This window comes from Cajanus cajan, chromosome 6 (assembly GCF_000230855.2).
Source record: "Cajanus cajan strain Asha chromosome 6, NIPB_CcT2T_4, whole genome shotgun sequence".
Taxonomy (NCBI): Eukaryota; Viridiplantae; Streptophyta; class Magnoliopsida; order Fabales; family Fabaceae; genus Cajanus; species Cajanus cajan.
This window is the reverse complement of record NC_138522.1, coordinates 53,364,457-53,388,245: the sequence shown is the minus strand read 5'-3', so window position 1 is coordinate 53,388,245 and position 23,789 is coordinate 53,364,457. Positions and strand designations below refer to the sequence as shown.

The 23,789-nt window shown below is 34.4% G+C and overlaps 1 protein-coding gene across 5 annotated transcripts in view; it reads right to left on the bottom strand.

Annotated features, from left to right (window-relative positions):
- Nucleotides 1–22,242, bottom strand: part of LOC109796754 (ARM repeat superfamily protein) — a 43,000-nt gene extending 20,758 nt beyond the window's left edge. For 2 of the 5 annotated variants that reach the window (XR_003804013.2, XM_020356530.3), the window contains exons 1-22: nt 22,081–22,242; nt 21,923–22,013; nt 21,798–21,852; nt 21,565–21,696; nt 19,132–19,203; nt 18,225–18,315; nt 18,024–18,119; nt 17,150–17,228; nt 16,986–17,049; nt 16,622–16,725; nt 16,366–16,471; nt 14,626–14,715; nt 13,624–13,701; nt 12,455–12,522; nt 12,278–12,377; nt 12,020–12,157; nt 11,532–11,621; nt 11,361–11,426; nt 11,072–11,167; nt 10,866–10,940; nt 1,634–1,693; nt 1,056–1,145 (exon numbers count right to left, since the gene is read on the bottom strand). Coding sequence is in view for 4 of the 5 variants with exons in the window: in XM_020356530.3 (XP_020212119.1) it covers nt 1,056–1,145; nt 1,634–1,693; nt 10,866–10,940; nt 11,072–11,167; nt 11,361–11,426; nt 11,532–11,621; nt 12,020–12,157; nt 12,278–12,377; nt 12,455–12,522; nt 13,624–13,701; nt 14,626–14,715; nt 16,366–16,471; nt 16,622–16,725; nt 16,986–17,049; nt 17,150–17,228; nt 18,024–18,119; nt 18,225–18,315; nt 19,132–19,203; nt 21,565–21,696; nt 21,798–21,852; nt 21,923–22,013; nt 22,081–22,111 (1,872 nt within the window). In the remaining variant the exon portion in view is untranslated. Of the gene's footprint in view, nt 1–1,055; nt 1,146–1,633; nt 1,694–10,865; nt 10,941–11,071; nt 11,168–11,360; nt 11,427–11,531; nt 11,622–12,019; nt 12,158–12,277; nt 12,378–12,454; nt 12,523–13,623; nt 13,702–13,817; nt 14,598–14,625; nt 14,716–16,365; nt 16,472–16,621; nt 16,726–16,985; nt 17,055–17,149; nt 17,229–18,023; nt 18,120–18,224; nt 18,316–19,131; nt 19,204–21,564; nt 21,697–21,797; nt 21,853–21,922; nt 22,014–22,080 lie in introns of those variants that run through there. The other 3 variants (XM_083077623.1, XM_029271022.2, XM_083077624.1) reach the window with 3 other exon arrangements.
- Nucleotides 22,243–23,789: the final 1,547 nt, after the last annotated feature.

The window sequence follows — 23,789 nt, the reverse complement described above, 5'->3', positions numbered from 1 at the left end:
TGAGTTAAATTGCTTTTGCATAACCAGGATTAATATAATTATCAATAATTGTGCTGCTTCTTAGCAACAATACCAATTGCAGAAACATGTTTGATCACTTCAGTAACACTATCATTTTGTAGTTCACAATTAACCTAATTGAAGAAATATTTCAACTGCAAAGAAATTAGGAAAAAGAGAAACGTCCAACTGAGTTTGTCCACCCAGCGTCCACCTGAAGTTGTGGTTAATTATATACATATGGTTAACTTTATTTCTAAAATGGTTATGAATAAATAAACATGATTGTATATAATTATGAATTATGAATGTGTAGTCAATTATGTTATGAGGTTATTCAAATATCTAATAATGGTTAACTTTGTTTTACAAGTGGTTAACAATATTACAAGGTTATTAACTGTCACAAGTGATTACATGTGTAAATATATTAACTTTGTCACACATGTGGTTAAAAGAAAATGAATGTGATTGTATAGAATTATTGGTATGTGCTTTAATAATATCATAGGGTTATTGAAATGGCTAATGGTGGTTCACTTTATATTACAAGTGGTTAATAGTGCCAAGAGGTTACTTGAATATCTAATAGTGGTTAACTTTGTCTTACAAGTAGTTAATATTAACCACATCAACAATTATAAGCTTGTTTGGATATAAGTTAGAAGTACTTTTGAAAGGTTTTCTACTGAAAATAAAGAATATTTTCTAATAGAGAACCTCTGCAAAGCATTTTTAAACTTGTAGCCAAACAAACTCTATATATAATTATGTTTATTTACTATATTTAAATTATAAAACAAAATTAACCATATTTTTACATTTAGTTAATCACTGGTCTGTTCAATGTTGGGTGTACATTTTACTGGGATAAATAACATTACTCAAAAAATTAAAAAATTCCACCTACTTGAGTAAAATCACCCCATGCATTGATCAGAAAGTTTGAAACTTTGAATTCCTGATGAACTTCTTACAAATTATAAGTTTGTAACGCTAATATACACTATATAACAAGGGGAGGATAGAATAGTCAACAAGTCAATCACACTCACATTGATTATCATGTCATCCCAAGTGTCTTGATATGATGGATCCTGTTTCAAGTCTTCTGTATCACTAACATAAGCCTTCATCTTTGGAATCTAGAGCTTACCAAAGACACACATTAATTACATTTTGATCTATAATAACCAACTTAAAATTGTAAAATATAACTGATACAAAAAAAAAAAAAAAAAAAACATATTGTGACAAACTATATTATAAAATGAACACAAGTGAAGCTTTTTGTTGATTTATCAATAAAAATATACAGAATTATGCAGCCACGTTTGGTACAATATTATCAGATGTATTAAACTGTTTGCTTCATCTAAAAAACATTAGAGGATCAAAAAGCCCAACAAAGAGCAAAATTTCATGATCCCACAATTTATATCAATAGGTGCACAATTAAGAGATGAGAATGCTAAACCATCATCAATATTTATTTGCTATTGTATGACATGCTTCAATAATAATGTATAACCGAAAACTTGACTGATTCTCAACCTTTAGAAAAAGGTAGGGAAATTCACAAAGAACTAGAGATTTCAATCGAATATCATTAATTTTTAGCCAAAAATGTTACCTCATCTTGCCAAAACAAATTGATATTTTTTGGAAATAGAGGTGCCAGAAGACATAGAACCTACAAAAAAAAATATATATGTATACTCATGTCATCCAAGGAGATGCATGCATCTAAATTAAAAAAAGCACCTATTCATTGACAATAGCAAAAAAATTGATCAGATAATATTAAGTAAACTTTGCAAAAGCAGATTTTGTAAGAATCTGACAGATTTATCATTTTAGTTTTAGACTTTGAAAGTAAAAACAGAGAAGAGGAAAAATAATGTAGTTCCTGATACCAGTAAGGAAACTATGCAACAGACTTGTAAACATCTTTAGGTTTTAGCAGAAAGCTAATAATAGATTAGCAAAGTGTTAGATTATATACTGTGAGATTTATGTATCTAGTATTTTATATTTTGTCTCTATACAAGGCTGTTCCTTTTTATTGTCTTTTCTCTTTTTACCTTCTGTACCAAGGGATATGTTGTCATCCCTTTCACTCTTATTTTGCATTCTCTCTCTCTCTCTATCATACATACATAAATATATATATAATATTCAGATCTGGAGGTGTGTGACACCAGAATACTTTCAGTCAAGCTTTCAAATTCAAGTTGGTATCACAACAAGTTTGGTCCCGCTCTGTTGTCCCTCACTATCACCGGTCATCATCCATTGTCTCCAGCATCCATTTGTCACCTATGGCCACTATCTGCCACCGTGTAAGTCAGCAGAGATCTGGTGGATCTGGGTCGCCTCGTTGAAAGCAATCCCACCACCCAATCGAGATCAGAGGCTAAAACCTCCGGGCACACCCCTACACGTTGCTTCTTAGCCCTACAATCACCGGGACGAATTGTTGGGCCACCTGTGTTGCACATCACCAGATTTCGTCTCAGGCCTTGGTTTCTTCTTTAAAAATTGTTTGGATCTTGGGTCTACTGTTCATTTTCTCCGTGAGTCTCATTTTTTCACCAGTTACTATAGGATGACAGCTTCTGTACCTAGTTTTTCACCAGCCTGTATTTCTCAATCTATGGAAAGTCAAGGCTTGTGGATAATAGATTATGGTGCTTCTAATCATATATCCGATGATGACTCCTTATTTTGTTCTATCTTTTCATCTAAAATACCTCACTTCACCTTAGCCAATGGATCCAAAGTTATCTCTCAAGGAGTTAGTCAAGTTTCTCACACACCCTCCTTAAATCTAGAATATGTCCTTTTTGTTCCAAAGTTTGCTTTTAATTTAATCTCCATAAGTCAATTAACCAAATCATTAAACTGTTTTGTAACCTTTGATGCCAATTCCTTTGTGATACAACAATGTGGTATGGGTCGGTTGATTGGACAAGGACATGAATCCAGAGGTCTCTACTATTTTGGAACCAGCCCCTTTGTATCTTGTCTTACATCTCAGTCTCCTAAACTTTTACATGATCACTTCGGTCATCCAAACTCGTCAAAATTGAAGAAAATGGTCCATAGGCTTAGTAAACTTCAATTCTTAGAGTGAGTCTTGTCAATTTGGAAAACATGTTAGATCTCATTTTCCAAAGAGAACTAAAACAAGATGTAACTTTGCTTTTTCCACCATTCACTAAGATATTTGGGGTCCAAGTCGTGTCACATCTTTTGGGTTCAGATATTTTGTTACATTCATTGACGAATATTCTTGATGTACTTTGGTCTATTTAATGAAAGATCAATCTAAACTTTTCCTTATTTTTGTGTCCTTTTACAATGAAATTAAAAATTAGTTTGGAAAAACAATCAAAATTCTCAAGAGTAATAATGCTAAGGAATATTTTTCTTCTTACCTTACCTATTTTCTAACCTCACACAGTATTTTACATCAATCTACCGGTTCTCATACCCCGCAACAAAATGGTATAGCAGAAAGAGAAAAATAGACATATGATTGAGACTGCACTTACCTTCTTACTGAGTGCCAATGTTCCTGTGCATCATTATTGGAGTGATGCAATTCTTATTGTGTGTTTTCTATTAAATAGAATGTCATCCTTCTCTCTTCAAAATAAAATTCCACACTCAATTCTTTTCCCAAATGAAGCTTTATTTCTTGTTTCTCCTCATACTTTTTTGGTTGTGTTTTTTTGTCCATGATATGTCTCTAGGTTTAGACAGGCTCTCTACCCAGTTTATTAAATGTGTTTTCCTTGGCAATTCTCAACAAAGGGGTATCATTGCTACTCCCCAAACACAAAACAATATTACATGTCTGTTAATGTCACCTTCTTTGAAGAAACTCCTGTTTCCTCTTCTTCGGTGCAAGTTTTTGAATCTGTCCAACATGCTTACCTATTCCATATTTTGAGCCAATGTTGTCTCCTTCTCAAGAGTCTCTCAATCAAGACATAGATCCAAGTCATCCTCCAACCACTTGTCCACTTGAGTCATCTTCACCATCTCTCATCACTTACCAACGAAGATCTAAAAAAGTTGGTTCAACATCACATGGAAACCCATTTGCTTCATGTCCTTCACCATTAGCTTTCCCTACAATGGTTCTGATTGATGAAGATTCTAGTTGATCAATTGCTCTTCGAAAAGGTATTTGATCTACCCGAAATCCCCATCCTATTTATAATTTTTTGAGTTACGATTGGTTATCTCCCTCATTTTGTTTTTTTATTTCATCCTTGTCTTCCATTACCATTCCTAAAAATATCAATGAAGCATTATCTCATTCTAGATGGAGACAAGCCATGGTTGCTGAGATGTAGGCTCTTGAAACTAGTGGTACATGGAAACTAGAACCTCTTCCACCTAGGAAGACTGTTGGTTGTAGATGGGTCTATGCCATTAAAGTTGGGCCTAATGGTGAACTTGATCATCTTAAGGTCTGATTAGAGGCTAAAGGATGTACTCAAATATATGGGCTTGATTATTGTGATACCTTTTCCCCCGTGGCCAAAATCACTATTGTTCAGTTGGTTTGTGAAAAAGTGAAGCAAACCATTTAGTTTTTTGTTGTCATACTTCTCCTAGGAAGTGCGTTTATCTGATTATTTATATTGATGACATAGTAATTATAGGAAATTGTTAGATAAAATCAAGAGAGGTAAAATGTAATAGTGAAGTTTTATTATCGTTGATGCTTACGAAGGAATACAAGGAGAGCTGAATATATAGGGAACCTTTTCTAAAAACAACAGTGAGAGAAAAGAGAGAAAACGGTTGTAAAAGCAACCAGCAGAGAGAGAAAAATTAGAGAGGTGGCAGGACAGCTGTCCACTAAAAAGATTCTGAAGATATCCTAAAGATATCACAGAATGCAAAAAGCAAAAAGCACAAACAAACAAATATTCCCTTTTGTTGTAACCCATATACACTAACAGCCCCCCTCAAACTCAAGGTGAAGTTTTGACACAAAAACTTTGCACTTTGAGTTTGTTCCTAAGAACTTCAAACCGAGCAGCAGACAAAGGCTTAGTAAGAAGATCAGCCCATTGATCAAGAGCTGGTATGTGATAAACTAGAAGTTGCTTGGATAGGACTTTGTCACGAACAAAGAACACATCAATCTCCATGTGCTTTGTTTTGCTGTGGAAAACAGGATTGTGAGCAATGGCCACCGCGCTTTGATTGTCACAGAGTAAAGTAGGTGTAGAAAAGGGAACCTTAAGTTCCTGCAAAAGGGCTTGAATCCAAGTTAATTCAGCAGAGGCTTGGGCTATACTGCGATATTCAGCTTCTGTGCTGGACCGAGCAATAACACGCTGTTTCCTGGACCACCAAGATATCAAATTGGGTCCAAAAAAGATAGCAGAACCAGAAGTGGACCTCCTGTCATCAATATCAGAGGCCCAATCAGCATCACAAAAGGCAGTGAGAGAGATGGGGCCGTTTACAGCAGCAGGTTGAATATGAAGACCATAAGAGAGTGTGCCTTTTAAATACTTGAGGATACGTTTGACAGCCACCCAGTGAGAGTCAAGAGGAGTAGCCATAAATTGACAAACTTTGTTAACAGCAAAACTGATTTCAGGTCTTGTAAGTGTAGCATACTGTAAGGCACCAACAACAGATCGAAAAAAAGTGGGATCATGAAAGAAGTCATTCCCAGACCTGGACAATTTGCAGTTAGAGAACATAGGAGAAGGAGCACCATGAGCTTCAGCCAAATTAGTTTTAAAAAGAAGGTCTCGAATGTACTTGCTTTGAGTCAGAACCAGAGACTTGTCAGGCAAGTGTTTAACCTCAATACCTAGAAAGTAATCCAAGCTTCCCAATTGCTTTAAAGAGAAAATTGAGTCAAGTTGGTTGGTGATTTGTTGAATGAGCAAAGAAGAGCTGCCAGTGATAATGATGTCGTCCACATAAACTAGAATAAAAATGGTATGAGTTTGATGTTGGTACTGAAACAGAGATGGATCACATTTGCTAGCTTGAAAGCCAAACCGAGTTAGAGTCAATTTTAATTTGTTAAACCATTGACGAGGAGCTTGTTTCAAGCCATAGAGGGCCTTGTTTAGCTTGCAAACCAGACTCTTATCCCCAGCTTCAAATCCAGGAGGCTGCACCATGTAAATAGTTTCTTCCAAAGTGCCATTCAGAAAAGCATTATTTACATCAAGCTGAAATAGATTCCAATTATTGGTGAGAGCAAGAGTAAGAATAATGCGAATAGTTATAGGTTTAATAACAGGGGAGAAAGTCTCATGAAAATCAAAACCATGCACTTGATGAAAACCCTTTGCAACTAGCCGAGCTTTGAGCTTATCTATAGAGCCATCAGCATTTTCCTTGACTCTGAAAACCCATTTACATCCAACTGCTTTGCGATCAGATGGCAGAGAAACTAAATCCCAAGTATGATTGAGCATTAAGGCATTGTACTCTTGTTGCATAGCAGAGAACCAGTTAGGATCAGCAAGAGCTTGCTTAACAGTTTTAGGTTCACTATGAGCTAAGAACAGGGATGGATGTATCCGAGGATTATGAAAGCCAGATTTAGACCTAGTTTGCATAGGATGGTTATTAATGGTTCTTGGTATACTGGCAGGGGCAGTGGAAGAGGTAGGAGAAGAGACATTTTGTGAGGAAGACTCAGGAGATGAAGGAGATACATTTTGGGAAGAAGACACGGAAGGAATGATTGATACACTTGAATCACCAATTTGAGAAGGCAAAGGAGGCTGCTGGGAGAGAACAGTTGAAGTGGTGCAAGGAGGAGACAAATCTGGATTGAGATTGAAATATTGACATGGAGAGACATTTTGTGTAAGGCTTGGCTGAAACAAATCTGTGTAAGGAAACCTATGTTCATTAAAGATGACATCCTTTGAAATGTAAATTCGGCCAGAAGAAGAGAGACATTTATACCCTTTGTGAGAGTTTGAGTATCCCAGAAAAACACACTCCTGGGATCTGAAATTAAGTTTATGACTGGCATATGGTCTTAAGAAAGGAAAACAAGCACAACCAAAGGTTCTTAAGAATTTGTAATCTGGTGATTTGTTGAATAAAGTAGTGAAAGGAACATTAAAGTTTAATGCAGCAGAAGGCAATCTATTGATAAGATAAACAGCAGTGGTAAAAGCAAAATCCCAAAATTTTAGAGGTAAGGAGGCATGATGAAGAAGGGTGAGACCAATTTCAACAATATGTCTATGTTTCCTTTCAACCACACCATTTTGATGATGTGTGTGGGGACAAATCACTCTATGTTGGATTCCATTTGTGGCAAGAAAGGAAGTAAAAGCTCGGTATTCCCCTCCCCAATCAGATTGAACACTTTTAATTTTGGTGTTGAATTGTAATTCAGCCATAGCCTTAAATTGTTGAAAAACAGATAGAGTTTCAGCCTTTGATTTTAAGGGATATATCCAGGTGTATTTAGAGAAAGCATCAATAAAGGCAACATAGTAAAGATAACCAGAAAAAGATGTAATGTGAGATGGTCCCCATAAATCAGTGAAAATTACATCCAAGGGGGCAGAATATATAGTTTGAGATGCAGAAGAAGGAAGTCTACGAGATTTTCCAACACAACAAGATGAACAAAATTCAGTAACATGTGTATTTGATGAGAGAAGGTTACATTGTGTAAGAACAAGCTTAAGAACATGAGAATTAGGATGACCAAGTCTAGTATGCCACATAGTGGAAGAACTAGATACATCAGAATTTTTATTGAAATTGAAACTATCTAAGACTGCAGAAGGTGAAACAGCAGACTGAGAGGGTATTTGAGCTGAAGAAGAGACCAATGCCGAGGGACCTTGGAGCTTTAGATGAGGAAAAGAATAAAGCCCATCAGCACCAACAACACCTTGAAGAAGAACCTCATTGGTGTCCTGAGATTTGACAAGACAATGATTAGCATGAAACTCAAAGAAAACACAATTGTCTTTAGCAAACTTACTGACACTCAACAGATTTTTGGTGATAAGAGGAACATGGAGAAGATTATTCAGGTGAAACTTAAATTGAGAGTTGATAGGAGAAATAAAAATGGAAGTACCAGAACCATTGATTTGCAAACCTTGACCATTTCCTATGAAAATTTGGTCTGGACCATCAAAATGCTCAAGTTGATGAATGTTCTGAGGCTCACCAGTAACATGAAATGAAGCACCAGAATCAGGAATCCATGAAGAGTTAGCACCTGGTTGAGAAGTATTAGCAACCATAGCACTTGGTGTGACATTAACACGAGCCTCCTGGCTGGGCTGTTTCGGATTAGGATTCACCCAAGTGTTGGAGCCTTTAAGATTTGAAGAAGAAGTGACCTGCACAGGCTGCAGTGTGGTAGGATCATACAGAACAAGGGATTCTGCAGGTTGATAATTAACATCAGCTCTATAGAAACAAACATTGGCAGTATGGCCATACTTGAAGCAAATCTGGCACTGGAAATTAGCAAAACGACCACCACGGCCTCTGCCCGAACCTCGACCACCACGACGCCCACTGTGACCACCACTAACACTGCCACGAGAATAACCCTGAGTGTAATTAATTGAAGGAGAAAAGGATTGCTTACGAAACCGGTTAGCTCTTGACTCATGAGCAAGAAGAAGAGCTTCCACTTCAGCAATAGGAGGAGTGACAAACTTGCTTTCAATAACAGAGACCACAGGTGCATACTCCTGAGGCAGACCTTCAAGAACAGCATCAACATATTCTTCAAGAGACACAGGACTCCCAACTCCAGCAAGTTCATCAGCAATAGTTTTAATTTGAGTCAGAAAATCACGCATAGACTGACCATCAAGAGTGGTGGAACGCAGGTCAGTGCGGAGCTGTCGAGCACGAGCTTTAGTTTGAGTATGAAAATACTCGTGAACCTTGTCCCACACTTGATAAGAGTGAACGGAGCCAATGACACGGGAAAGGATAGACTTCGAGAGCGTCGATTGCAGCCATGTGAGAAGCATTTGATCCTGGACCTCCCAGGTTTCATATGCTGGATTAACAATATCAGAATCACGATCAGCATCTGTCAGATACCGGGGTGGAATTTGCGGATTAACCACAAACCGTTGAAGTTTGTGGGATTTGATGACTGGTTCGATCTGCTGCCTCCAGTGAAGATAATTTGAATCATCAAGTTTTTCAGCTATGGAGTTGGAGAAAAATTGTGAAAAGGGAGAGGAATTATTTGAAGTTGCCATAGAAGAGATGAGGAAGAAAAATTAAGATCCGGGTACAGGATCAGAAGGCTCTTGATACCATGTTAGATAAAATCAAGAGAGGTAAAATGTAATAGTGAAGTTTTATTATCGTTGATGCTTACGAAGGAATACAAGGAGAGCTGAATATATAGGGAACCTTTTCTAAAAACAACAGTGAGAGAAAAGAGAGAAAACGGTTGTAAAAGCAACCAGCAGAGAGAGAAAAATTAGAGAGGTGGCAGGACAGCTGTCCACTAAAAAGATTCTGAAGATATCCTAAAGATATCACAGAATGCAAAAAGCAAAAAGCACAAACAAACAAATATTCCCTTTTGTTGTAACCCATATACACTAACAGAAATGATGCAGCTAAAAAAGCACTTATTTAGTCATTTCCAGACTAAAGATCTTGATTGCCTAAAATACTTTCTAGGCATTGAAGTTGCCCAATCGAAGGAGGGCAACATGATTTCCCAAAGGAAATATTCCCTAGACATCTTGGAGGAAACAGGCATGATTAATTATAGGCCCATTGACAATTCTATGGATCTAATGAAAAGTTAATAGCTAATCAAGATGAACCATTTGCAGATCTCGAGAAATATAGGAGATTGGTTGGTAAACTTATTTATCTTACAATTACAAGACCTAATCTTTCTTTTGTTGTAGGAATTGTTGGTCAATTCATGCAAGCCCCTCACATTGACCATTGGAATGTTGTCATACGTGTTCTTAGATACATCAAAAAGGCTCCGGGTGAAGGTTGATTATATAAGGGAGACAACCAAGTGTCTAGGTATTACAATGTTGATTGGGCAAGTTGTCCTATAGACCGACTTTCTACTTCTGGATACTGTGTATTTGGTGGTGGGAATCTCATATCTTGAAAGAGCAAGAAACAAAATGTTGTTACTAGATCTATTGTTGAAGCAGAATATCAATCTATGGCTTTGGTTACTTGTGAACTTGTGTGAAGTTCAACCAATGAAATTATATTGTGATAATCAGGTTGCCCCTCACATTGCCTGCAATCCAGTGTTTCATGATAGGACTAAACATATCGAGGTGGATTGTCATTTTGTTAAAGATAAGTTGTTGTCCAAGGAAATTGTCACCAAGTTTGTCAACTCTAGAGATCAAATTGTTGATATCATGACAAAATCCTTGAGGGGACCTAGAATCCAGTTTTTGTGTTCCAAGCTTGGTGCATACAATTTATATGCTCCAACTTGAGTTGGAGTTTTAGATTATATATTGTTAGGTATGTATTTCATTTTTATATTTTGTCTTTGTACAAGGCTATTCCTTTTTATTGTCTTCTCTCTTTTAACTTGTACAAGGGGATATGTTGTCATCCCTTTTACTCTTATTTTGTATTCTCTCTCATATATACTATTCAGATCTGGAGGTGCATGACACATGCCAAAATATTTTCATTCAAACCTTCAACTTCAAGTTACAGCATTGCACCATTACAAAACAATCATATTTCCCTGACCTACTGGTATATTCTTACAACATGCTGAAGGACTATCTATGTGACAATACATCAAAGAATAGTTAAAAAGGATGAATGTGCAATATTAAAGGATGTCATCTCACTGTCAAAATTTGGGTGGCCAATTGCTCCCTTGCTAGAGGATCATGTAAAAGCACCACCAAACGGGCAAGAAGTTCCTATACAAGCAAAAAGCATTCAACCAGATATGTGCTGAATATAGCAAACAATGACTTTTTTCTTTAACAATTGAAAGTACAAGTAATTACAATTTTCTTTTAAAAAAATCAAACTACTAAAGAGATCCTACCTCAGCAGTTGGTATATCAGAACGGGTTTTACACTCACTCAACATATCATTGTTATATGACCTATGCCGCCACAATTCTGAGATACACCTGCACACCTGTAAAAGTAGTAATGATGTCTTCTAATTTGCCAAGGAAAACTTACTGCAATAATAAAACATCACTTACACAGTACATGCATATATCCATACAATTTGCAAATCTTACAACACGAATAGATAAAATTAGTCAAGCATCTGAAGATCAAGTTGAAATTCCCTACAAAAATTTTACTAGATATAGAACTTTTACCGTCGCCACAGCACCAGCATAGGTCCGCGGAATAATCATCTTCAACAGAAAAGGCCAAAGAATATGCTGTACAATCAAATATTAATTCAAAACATTATTTTTCCAGTAAAATTAGCAAATAATAAATAACTACCACAAAACTGATCACAAAGGGAAAAAGGTAAATTTTACCTCCATTTCAGGAATCGTAATAGTGACCAAAAGGAGACCTTTCTCACAAACTGCTCTTAACTCACTAGGAGTAACTGCTCCAATCTTCATCTAAGAACAACCCAGAGTTAAGGGTCTATGGTAAATAAAATAAAATTACTCCAGAGTGGTACAAGAAATATTCCTGTCAATATTCTGGTTTTAAAGTAAAAGAAATTTTATGATAAAAGAGAAGGAAAAAAATAATGATAATGTTTAACATTAAATTGAAAGGGGAAAAAGAGACTAGAAAGCTTAAAACAACAGAGCCTTCCAATCATATCAACATAGGTAACTCCCTAAAACACTGGAGCAAAGAAGACTACTACATCCAAGAAAATAGCAAATATACACATGTACCAAAAAAAAAAAAATTGGTATTAAGCTCCAAATTTCACTTAAAAAACATGAGAAATCATGGCAATTCAAAGATATGTACTTCGCTTGCAATTTTTTGCTTTGTGGGATACCTCTATTCTCTTATTTGGTGTGCTCTCAAGATCACTCCGATTTTGCTCTGTTATAGCGCAATGCCGTACAAGATATTCAATGAACAACTCTCCAGACGAACCAACCAAGTAACAGTGAGAAGCCATAACCACAATTAACTATAAATAAATGAGAAAGGAAGAGAAGCCAAAGGATATTGACTTATTAGTGAAAGATAACAGATTGCATTATTTAAATATTAAAAAAACAACAAAAGAAAATGGTTCGTGAAGACATACCTCAGAAAGTGCCTTCCGAACACCTAAATTCTGCTCCTCAAGCAAGGACTTTACAGCTTCGACTAGTAGAGGTATTTTACTATGCCAAGCTTCAGATAGCCTTCAATTAAGAATTGTAGGTTAACTTATACTAGATAATTGCAAATAATTATCATCGGGACTAGATAAGGAAGAAACCTTGGCAAAAGATGCTTCAAAATGCAAAGTGCACCAAAAGTTGATGGCTCTTCCCTCAACCTGCATTTCTGGAAACAGAGACAATAGGCAGAAGCATAATTTTGACATGTTACAAGTAACAGAAAAGGAAGAGACTTTAATAGAAAAACTGAGAGAGAACCAAGGTATATACTAACAATAAAATGCCCCCTGGAACTGAACATACTAACAACAATACACAGAAGACAGAATACAATTAAATTTTAAAGGATAAAGTTTTTTTGTGGTCCCTCCAAATATTTTAAAATGTTGGTTTTAATGTCTATAAAAATTTTATAGTCCCCCACATTTACCAGAACTGATGTGGTCTCACTGTTTTAGTCCTTTGTTAGGGACTAAAAACAAGTGTTTCTGTTAAATGTAGGCACTAAAATATAATTTTTATTCGGCTTAAAACCAACATTTCAAAACATTTTGAGTGACTAAACATATATTTTAAACAATTTTAAATTGAAGAAACAAGATACAAAAACTAAGGGTGTGTTTGGTCTTCATTTTCAGTTTATATTAGTAATCACAAAAAAGCCACATTTTTTCACTTCATTTCCTGTTTTCAGGATTTAGAAAATAATGTGGCTTTTGTGAAATTTTTAGTGAAAGCATATCAATTGAAAATAAAAAACAAAAAACAAACCAAATACACCCTAAGCTGATGTTTGGTTTGTTTACTGTCTCCATTTTAGCTGATAAGTTTTAATGATTATAAAAATGCCACCTTATTTTAATCCTGATTCCTGGTTTCTAAATTTCCTTCAATAAATTTTGCAAACAAGAAAGTATTTTTTTTGTATTTATTAATCTAATTGTAAACATACCAACCAAAATGAGACAAAAAAAAAAAAAAAAAAAAGCATCCCCTGATTTGATTGATTATTTTATCTAATTTGAAGTTGCTTCATCTAATTTAAAATTTCTATTAAAGCTTCTTCCAGTAATTTAATTAATTTTGCTTGATGTTTTATGTTGAATTCATCTATCCTCAGCTATTATATTATTTCTCTTTTAATCTTAGTAAAATTTCTTTTTCATCTACAGGAAAAGAGGGGGCCGGGCGGGAAAGAAAAATTACTTTGTCAAGAATTAACACCATGCCTGATTACAGATACACTATCAAGTTTGTAAGTACTTACATTTACAAGGAACAAAAACAAATCATCTGGATACACCAAGCCAACTGTCAGAAAGCAATGCTGAACCTCATTATACATCTGTCATACGTAATTGAATAAATCAAATATTGAACTTTTTTACTATGTATAATAGAAAAGGAAAAAACTTTTCTAAATTGATAGTCTCAAAGTGAGCAAATAAAGGTGTATCCAACCTTAAATTTTAGTAGCTTAAGATTATGATACACTTTAAATTAAAAGTGTATACATCCTTACCTGAAAGAAAATAAATGGAAGAGAAACAACAAGCACAAAGCCAAAGATATACCTCCAATGACATCCACAAAAGAATGAACAAGAGGGAGAATTATCATTTCAAATGACTCTCCAAAGCCCAAACCCTTTGCATGTGTCAAAAAGCAACCCATGAACGCACCATCTAACCCAGATACAGCACCTCTAAAGTGAGCAAGTACAGATGTATCCACCCACCCTTGATTTTAATATAAAACACTCTGTGCCCTTAATCCACTATTAAGGGTGAATACATCATTCCTTGCTTAGAGGAGTTTTTCCTTCTAGTCCTTAAGGAAGTCAAAGAAGACAACTCTGTCTTAAAATCAGAGACAAGTTATACAGGCTAAAAATCCTTACATTGAATTCTAGACAACTATATCAACCCCACAGACAAAGAACATCTCCACAAAATGATAATGACAATTGACAAATAACACTGACCTACACAGCCACAATCAGCCATCACCTTCGATGCAAAAGGCACCAGGAAATTGAAAGAAGAAAAAAAGTAAACTAACCTATATGCCTCCAACTGAAACTGAACTCCAAGTAAAAAAGTAACATAACCCATAGACACTAAAAAGACATGTACCCTTAAATTCAAAGAAATAAAAAATGAGGGTTGGTAAAAGAGGAATAAAGCTGGAACTTAGCAGCAACAGGTGCTACAGTAATTATCAATTTAAATAATTCTAAGTTTCCAATAAATGAAATCAATAGCATTACCTTTAGTCCCACAGAGAAATCTGATTGGTCTTTGCTGTCATTATTGATAGAAACCACAGGTAGAAGTGTTGATAAAATAAGAGTCAAATCCTGCAACCAATGATTTTCTTTAAATTTCTCAAGTGATTAAATTCCAGCAAGACACAGATGAAGCACCTTTTTATTCAAAGGGAAGCATACAATCTAGACTAGCAACATTTATGTAGGCATCTTAAGTTGTTGCACAGGTACAAACCTGAGAAAATACAGTACAAGGATACCAAAAAATTCTAAAGATCCAAATATAAAGGCATAGAAACATATAGTACATAAAATATATAATTATATACATGAAATTAAGAAAGTAATTGGAGAGGAAAAGCAACATGCCAGAGGTGTTAAACAGCAGAACAAATTTATGGAAAACCACCAGCAACGTAAAGGGAAATTTGGGAAAGAAACAAGAGAAAGGAGATGTTCAAACTATATAGGCAGAGCATGCGAGAAGTATCCTCTCTGTCAAGGACCTTCTACTTCATGTCTTTTGCTTGTAGGAAATCTTGCAGCAAAACAATGTTATTTTATTTAAGAAATTGAAACATGTATCATGGCCTATACAAATTGTACCTGAAGTACCCAACTATACACACAAATTATATACTATTTATAAATACAGCATGATGTTTGGAGTGTGTCCATGGTTCCAAGAGGAATTGAGAGTCTTAAATAAGTACGTCATTCAATAGGTGATTCCTAAAGCATCAAAAAGAAAAAGGAAAATATATATATATATATATGTCAGAGATGTTTCGAGGGGCAATAAATCTTGACCAGTGTTTTCAAAACCAGTTCCACTGTCAACTGGACGGCATGCCAATTGGGCTTCAATGATTCAATCACAACCACTGAACCGGTCCAACCAGTTGAAACCAGTAAAAAAATTGGTGGACCAACCAGTTTATTAAAAGTTGGATATTCTCTAATAAGAAAAATAAATAAATAAAAAGATACAATATATATCCGATGTCATTTCATTGCTGAGGAATAATGAATGACATCTCAGAAATCTGCAGCTCTAAAACAAAAATCTATGTTTTCTTCATCTTTGACTCCCAGCAAGATCCTGCTCCGTGGCTTAACTTCTATTCTGTCTCATTTTATTTTTCTTACATATGGTACTATGGTTGCATCCGGAAGCTCTTCTCCCTTCCCCCGTACTTCACTAATGGCTCTCTTGTATATATAAAAGCCAAACATAATTATAAACTGACCCCCACTCAATAATGTTTGTGTGATTTCACTGATTTGTGTATATATTGAAATGATTTATTTGAATATAAATAAGCAGGTATTCCTGTATGCTTATGAACCTGTCCCTCCCCCGTATCAGAAAGGGGGGAAATTTCTCTTAAGACCACCACATTACTCAGTAGCAAAACGACAAAAATTCAACCAAAAAGCAGTTATCACTCTTTTTCTATGACCATAACGAGATGCAAATATATATTAGATTTCAGAACAAATAAGTGCTTAACCCAAAAACAACAAAGAAAAATAGAAATTATAATTTATAAACAAGGCATGGATGTTCGTGGTACACCCTAAAACAACACGGTGACCCTCCCATCACCTAAATTATGCGAAAACAAATCAAAGACAAATTGTAGGTTTTGATTAAAGATTACCAAATAAGCAGAAGTACCATAAAAAACTAAACATGCCTCGAAAATTTTTAAACAAGAACTTTATAGAATTCATTACCTCAAAATCAAGCATAGGAGGGCCACTTTCTGACAGTAAAGAGGCATTTAACAGATTGTGGAGACTACTTGTAGCCAGAAAAGCTATATCTTGATCCTTTTTATACCTGACAGCATAGAATATGAACATGAATCCATCCTAAAATACGTGTTGGTATTATAAGTATCTTTCATATTCTGATCTTATGAGAAACCACTTATTAAACAAGAATAATAGAGAACTAAAACAGGAAATGTTTCCCGCATATCAATCTTACAAATCCAATATTGTAGGAATAAGCCTTGGTAGGGCGGTCTTTAATTGTGTTCGTGTTATGAGACCCACCATCTGCCCAAGTGCTTCTACAGATGCCACACGAACCTAAAACCAGATAAGTTAAAATGATCAATCAAATATGAAGAAGATCAGTAACAATCAGGCAAATAGATCTTGTAAATGACACATTAAAATACTTATCTACTTTCAATTCATCTACACACAATGTGTTCAGAAACTCAATTTAGATAGATGAATTGGGGGAAAAAATATACAATAAAAAGAATAGAGAATCATATAAGCAGTAGAATAAAAAATAAAATAAAATAGAAATAGAGCAAGATAATAGTGTGTTAGTGACAAACCTTTAGGTCTCTCGAAGCTGCCCAAACTCTCAACAAAAGTTCAAAAGCAGAATTTAGAAATGACCTGCACTACACAGAGGTATTTCTCATCTTCAGACAAGAAATAAGGGAAACTTGATGCATTTATTCAGAAAATAAACTAGACAGCTATATATTGATCTCACATGACATCGCCATCTTGGGGAAAATGTGAAGGAAAATCTATACTATATTGCCAAGCAGCTTGACACCAACACTTAAATGCTGCAAACAATAACAAATGATGAGTTAAATAGATCAGCTTATATGTAGCAATTACACCTTTTAGTATGTATATGGGCTTGGCCCATATGCTTGTATATACTTAACCTAGCAATATAAATATGAGGGGTTACTATACATTTTAGTATCCAGTTACAATTTTTACTCATATGTCTCTCTCTTCAATCTCCAACCAAACCATACCATTCATCCAAAATGTTAGCCTACTAATACCTCCAATTTTATCCTTAACTGTTTTTCTTGGCCAAGGTCTCTTCAAAATTTCAAAAATCATGAGATGCACTGCCATTTAAAAATTCTATAGATTATGGTTTGCCAGTTTCACATTTATCAGTATTATTATTATGCTGTCTTAAATATGGAATGAAGTTAAAAATAAAATAATATATATATAATATTTAAAATAAATAAATAAAAATTTATAAATAAAAAAAAAAAGTAAATTTGAGTGTACTTAAATTTGGCCAGACAAATTAGACGTAAACTGCACTTGTCTGAAACTTCAACCAGTTCTCGATAAATCATCACAAGATATCAAAGAATATGTTTAAAATTGAAAAGGGAAATTTTCTGAATGTGCTCGAGTGTCTTTTCCACTCAGCAGATTGATTTATTTATAATAAGAATGGTTACAAAGATAAATAACTACAACTATTTTCAAAAAGAACAATTAAAATATCACAACTTAGATACATTAACTAAGCCACTTGGAAGGGTAACAACATTAAATGCTTCTATTACACACCCATCAACAAATTAATAGAAAAATCACCATACCATTTGCAAAAATTGGTCGGTGCATGTCTCGCACATTTCCAAGAATTGGCAAAACTCGTGAAAGTACACCTTTCCAACGTGGAATAAACTGCAAGGCTGTATCAAAATTATAAGGAAGAAAACACATCAGTGTTTATCTTAGAATGTGGCCCCGTAGTAAAATTTGACAGCTGAAGCACATTGTAAAATTTGATTACTAACGATCAGTAGAAGCAAATTCTGCAAGGATTTGAACCATAGCCTGTAATGCTGAATTTGTCCCAGATAAATGAAGAAAAATTTCTTCCATCATCTGCAACACCATTAAGGAAAAGGGAGACCAAAGACATAAGACCAAGAATCCAGCTTAGAATCCAGGGAAAAAACTAGGAGAAGTGTGAAAGAAAGTATATAAAAAATAAATAAATCCAGCAGTACATCACATGAAAGTAAAATGAATGAGAAATTTTACTTTAGCATGATAGAAAAATATTGTTACGCTCCTTCTGGTTCTTATTATAAAGCACAATTTAGAAGGAAATCGTGATCCTTTTTATAAAGCACTTTACAATTTCTACAAAGCATTAATTTTATTTTTTATCTTTTGTTAAATAATGAGAAGAGAATTTGATAAATAACTGTTCTCTCGCTCACCTCTTAAACTTTCCAATTGTCACTTACCAATTTTATTGGTGTTAGTGCATAAGCTTTGATATGAAGTCATATTTTTACCTTTCTTATCAAAATTTAATGATAAGTAAAAAGTGTATATTTGGTACATCATGATTTTTGTTTTATAAATCCAATAAAATCAACTTAACTACTTATATTAATCCAAATCATTCAGTTAAAAGTGTCTTATAATAAGGACCAGAGGAAGTAATTCCCAATTCAAGAGATAAAGTAAAAACTCTGGAGTATCATAATGATTTTCTACTTAGACTGATTTAACACACAGGTAATTAAAAAAGAGACTGTACTACGGTAGGGCTGCATGCTACTGATCTTTCATTCTGTCTTACTTGTCTTTCTAGCTCTGTAACCTTATCTTTCCTTTCTTTAGAACTAAAATTTTTAATACAAAAAATAACTACTTTTAATAGTTGAAAAGAAAAAGAAGATAACTCACAAGATCAGGTAAATGTGAGCCTATTGCAACAAGTAGGCTTGTTGCTGCTCGTTGCCAATCAGAATTTAGTTCCTGCAGAAGACAACCAATGTAAATCTAATAAAGCAGGAGCAGTAACATACCAAATCTGATGAAGCCATCAGATGGAAAATAACACATAATGAAGGATCCAACAATGAGTTATAGATTGAAAGTAATTTCCAACAGAGGAAAGACAGGATACATATGGTGGTGTAGAACAATAATCCTAGTCACCACAGGGATTTACTTGTTAAATAATAAATATCCAAATTCAGGTTTCAGAAAGTAAAGTTATTATAATAACAAACAACGGGAATGCACTACAGCTAACCTCAAACAGTTGGGAACACAGAGTCAAGCTGGACAATCCTGCATATTAGTTTGCACACCAACATAAACTAAATGATCAAACAGTCAAGATCTTCTACAATCCTTGCCAAGTTAGTCAAACTCTCATACTTGAAAGTATCATACAACTTACAACTTCTTGGAGCTCCTTCCACATTAACTTTGACAGCAATTATCTAATTATCTGGTTTCTCACTCAAGTCAAAACACAAGCTAGGCCTAGCCATAAGCCATATTCTATGATAAACATGTTCTTTAATATCTTGAGCACCAACCAATGATGTAAGAAGGTTCAAACCATAGCCCAAGAACAAAAGAACCCTCCTTTATCTAAACTATGTTAGTTCCAACTACATATGCAGTAACACATTTTTCAATTTCATAGTAACCAAACTATAGTGTATTCACTTTTCAGGCAACGCATGCATATGTCTAAAACCATCAATAAAATGCCAAGCATGTAGCAGACTTGCATCCCTTCAATCTCCAGCCAATTAATTGTCCCTGTGGAAAATGAAGGGCGGGCTGCTAATTAATTAGCTAACAAAATTTTAACAGCTAAATTTCAAACCTTGAATAACTATTTGTCATTATTTAAAAAGTAACCTTATTTGTTCAACTTAAACCATCTGTTATATGAAGACCTAAGAATGGTTCTTATATCCCCAAGAAACTACCATGTAAAATAGCATCCAAAAAAGTTCCCAAGATTCAGACAGGATATTTTTTAAGGAAATTATCTTCTAACTTCAAATCAACATCAGCAAATAATCATGATCACCTTAATAATCTTCCTTTCCTCTTCTACCACAGAGAACAATGAAACAAAATCAATCAATGCATGAAGGTAACATCAATTATCAAACCTTCTGTTCTGGAACTCATCTAAGGTCTAAGGGACAACCTATACCTCAGCCCTGACTACCTCAAGGCCAAGGGCTTCTCAGACCTTGAATCACTCAGAATCCTCTTAAGCCTACGAGGCAGTTACGCAAAGCAAAAAGACACCCACGTTAGTCACAAACCAACTAATAAATCAAAGCCAAATTGATCATGAGTTTACCAACTTATTCACCAAAAGCATAACAAACCTGCCCAATCTTGACAGATACTGTAACAAGCTGCCTACATGCATAACAACCTCACTCACTCTAATGATTGTTTATATCAGCCTATAAAACCCTCAACATCACCAGGTACAAACAGATTCCCTTTTTTACTCACCATTAGTCTGCTAAATTACTACTCACTAACTTGGACATCAGAGTGTTTGCAGGTGAATGTCACCTTTCTCCCCAAACTTTGGTACATTGCTCTGACTCCTTGGCGGTTCTCTCATTCACCATTCAAACACCTTCTAACCCTCATATACTACTGTTTGGATCTAATTTGACCACACCCGATACATCATAGACCACATCCACATTAGGTGGTAATGACATGAATTAATTTCTTACAAAAAGTAAGAGTCTTTGCAATTTGGAGAGACATCCCATAATCTTCAAGGACTATTAATCTGTGTCAATTTTATGGAACAAAGCTGCTTTCTTGGTGTCATTTTGATGCTCAACTTATGAACTTTTAGGACGTTCCTTTGCTATATGCAGCAGAAATGGTGATCAGTGTTATGTTGGTGCAATTTTCCTTTTTTTTATTGTTTATTTTCCTTCTTATGAACATTCACTGTAGCATACCGTTTTTTCTCCTGCTGCTGTTTTAACTTCTTATGTTATGTGTTGTTAAAATTTTCTATCAAAAAGTGGGAAAATGTCGTTAAAAAGGAAGTCCTTGTGTTTTGGTGAAAGGAAACAAAAAATTAAAAGTATCCTTCATCAATTCAGAACGACAACTGTCCCAGACGATCAATTCGAGCCCTCGGACTTCACAGAACGTTTCCTCTTCGGCACGAGGCATCTCCATCCACGTGCTCCATTCTATAATTAATTGGAGTAGTTGAAAACTTACTCCTATTAAACTTACTCCCATTAAACCAAAACATAAAAAGAAAAAGGTGATTGGCACTGAATTCAGTCCATTATTAGTATTACTACTGCAGCTACTCACCTTAGAGGAAATCATCTCAGCGGTAGCAATCTTAGCGAGCTTCGCCATGAAAGCGGAATCAACGTCTCTATTGTCGAGAGCTCGAACTCCGAACGCCATCACTTGGAAAACTCCAGCCATGTTCCCGAACCGCTGAAACACCACGAGACAAAAAAAAAAAAAAAAACAATAAGCGAACGAAGAAGCAAAACCTAAGCACGGAACGGAAAACGAGAGAGAGAGAGAGAGAGCACCCGACGTCCACCGCGCGAAACGACGGCGCAGCAATCGAGAACGAGAAGAGGATTCCTGAAGAGGACGGTGAGATTAGTAAGGAAGCGAAATTGAGGGAAATGGAGGAAGGGAGAGAGGTGATTACAGTGCGGCAATGTCCTTGAGAGAGGACATGGAGGCCTCTCTGACGGAGGAAGAATCGTCGGCGAGTAAGGAGAGGAGAACCTGCACGGCTTCTGCAAGAAAGAGATGAGTGATTGAGATCAGAAGAGGAGTGGATAATGGATTGTTGAGAGAAGGTACCGGATGCGGGGATTGAGGTTGAGGAAGCCATGGAATTGGAAGGTGCGAGAATCGGAAAGACGACAGCAACATAAATAGAAGAGTGGCGCCTCTTCTTCACACACACCCTGCTGCGCTGCTTTTCTTTTCTGTTGCCTCAATGCCTAACGCCTCGCAGGAAATCAATAAACTACTCCTTTTTCACGTTTAGTATGGGTCCCGCCTTCCACCCAACCTCAATCAACATTTCTTTTCATTAATATAAATATATACACATCATTAACTTTTCGATAAACTTGTTAATAAATATTTATAATAACGAAATTAATTAATTTTTTTACTTAAATATGTCTTTAGCATAGATATCAAAATAGGTACAACCTGCGGATTAACTCACTTTGCTCGTCGAAAACAAGTTGTATTAAGTAATTTAATCTTTCTACTTGTATAATCTGCCCAGATAAGGGAAGGGTTATGTTCAACTGTTGGTTGAGTTTAGATTTTTGTAAATTATTTATTTAATATTTTTATAATTAGACTTTATATGTTGAGATTTTGAGAAGGTCAACTCAATACAACTTATAATGATCGGATTATGTTGAGATTTTTTCTCAGTTTTAAAATAAGTATATACTCTAATTGGTTTTTTTTTACAGGGTAAGGATGGGTTGGCTTAAGTTAGCCCGTTTAACATTTTTTATTTTTTATTTTTTTATAAAATAATGAGTTTTTATTTTGTTTTTTTGTCAATTTTTTTCTTTAATTTTCATTTTTGAAAATTTTTATTTTTATCATTTTACATAACTCATTAATAAATGTATGTGCCGAAGAGAGGGTCTAATAACCATTCCAATTAGAAGTGTTTATGATCATAATTTTAAAAATTTTAAATTAAATTGAATTAACCTATTTTATCAAAGTAGATTGGTTAATCAATCTGTTTTTTATAAAGTGGATCAATTCATTTTTTAAAAAAATATAGATCAATTTTTTTAAAAATTGGATCATTTTGGTGTAGTGTTGTTATCTAAATTTTTACTCACATATGAGATGATTATTTAAAAAAATTGAACTAAATCAACCACTTTATAAAATTAATCGATTCAAATCGGTTTGAATTTTTTGCATATCCCTAATTCCAACTAACACATATTAATATTTACAATATCAAGTCAATATATAATATCAACAAAATTTAAAAATTTTCTAAAATAAATATTATTTATATTGGTTAAAGTGAATGTTTTCAAAATTTGAAAAGATGAAAAAAAGGGGCTAAAATAAAAATAATATTACTCATTATGTATGAACCAAAAACAATTAATTTAAATTTTAGGAAAGAAAAAATAATATAAAAATTACACAAACAAAAAAAATTCATTTTATAGAAACTGAAATTATATTAAACTCTAGTTTTTATATAAGTTAAAATTAATTTATGAATTAACTAATTTAATGAAACTCCCTCATTTAGATTTTTTTCAAAAATTAATTTTAATTTCAGCATAAGTTAATCATTTATGTATATATAAATTAGAATGATCATATTGAACAAGAGTATTTTTAGTTATTAATCTTCGTTTATTTAACTGTTTTTTCCAACAAGGATGTTTTTAGGGAAACAAATTAACTTTTTACCTTTTTAATCTAATATTTTTATTTTTATTTTTAAATTAAATTTTATTATTTTTAAAGAATTATTAATAATTAAAAATAATTTTATATCATGT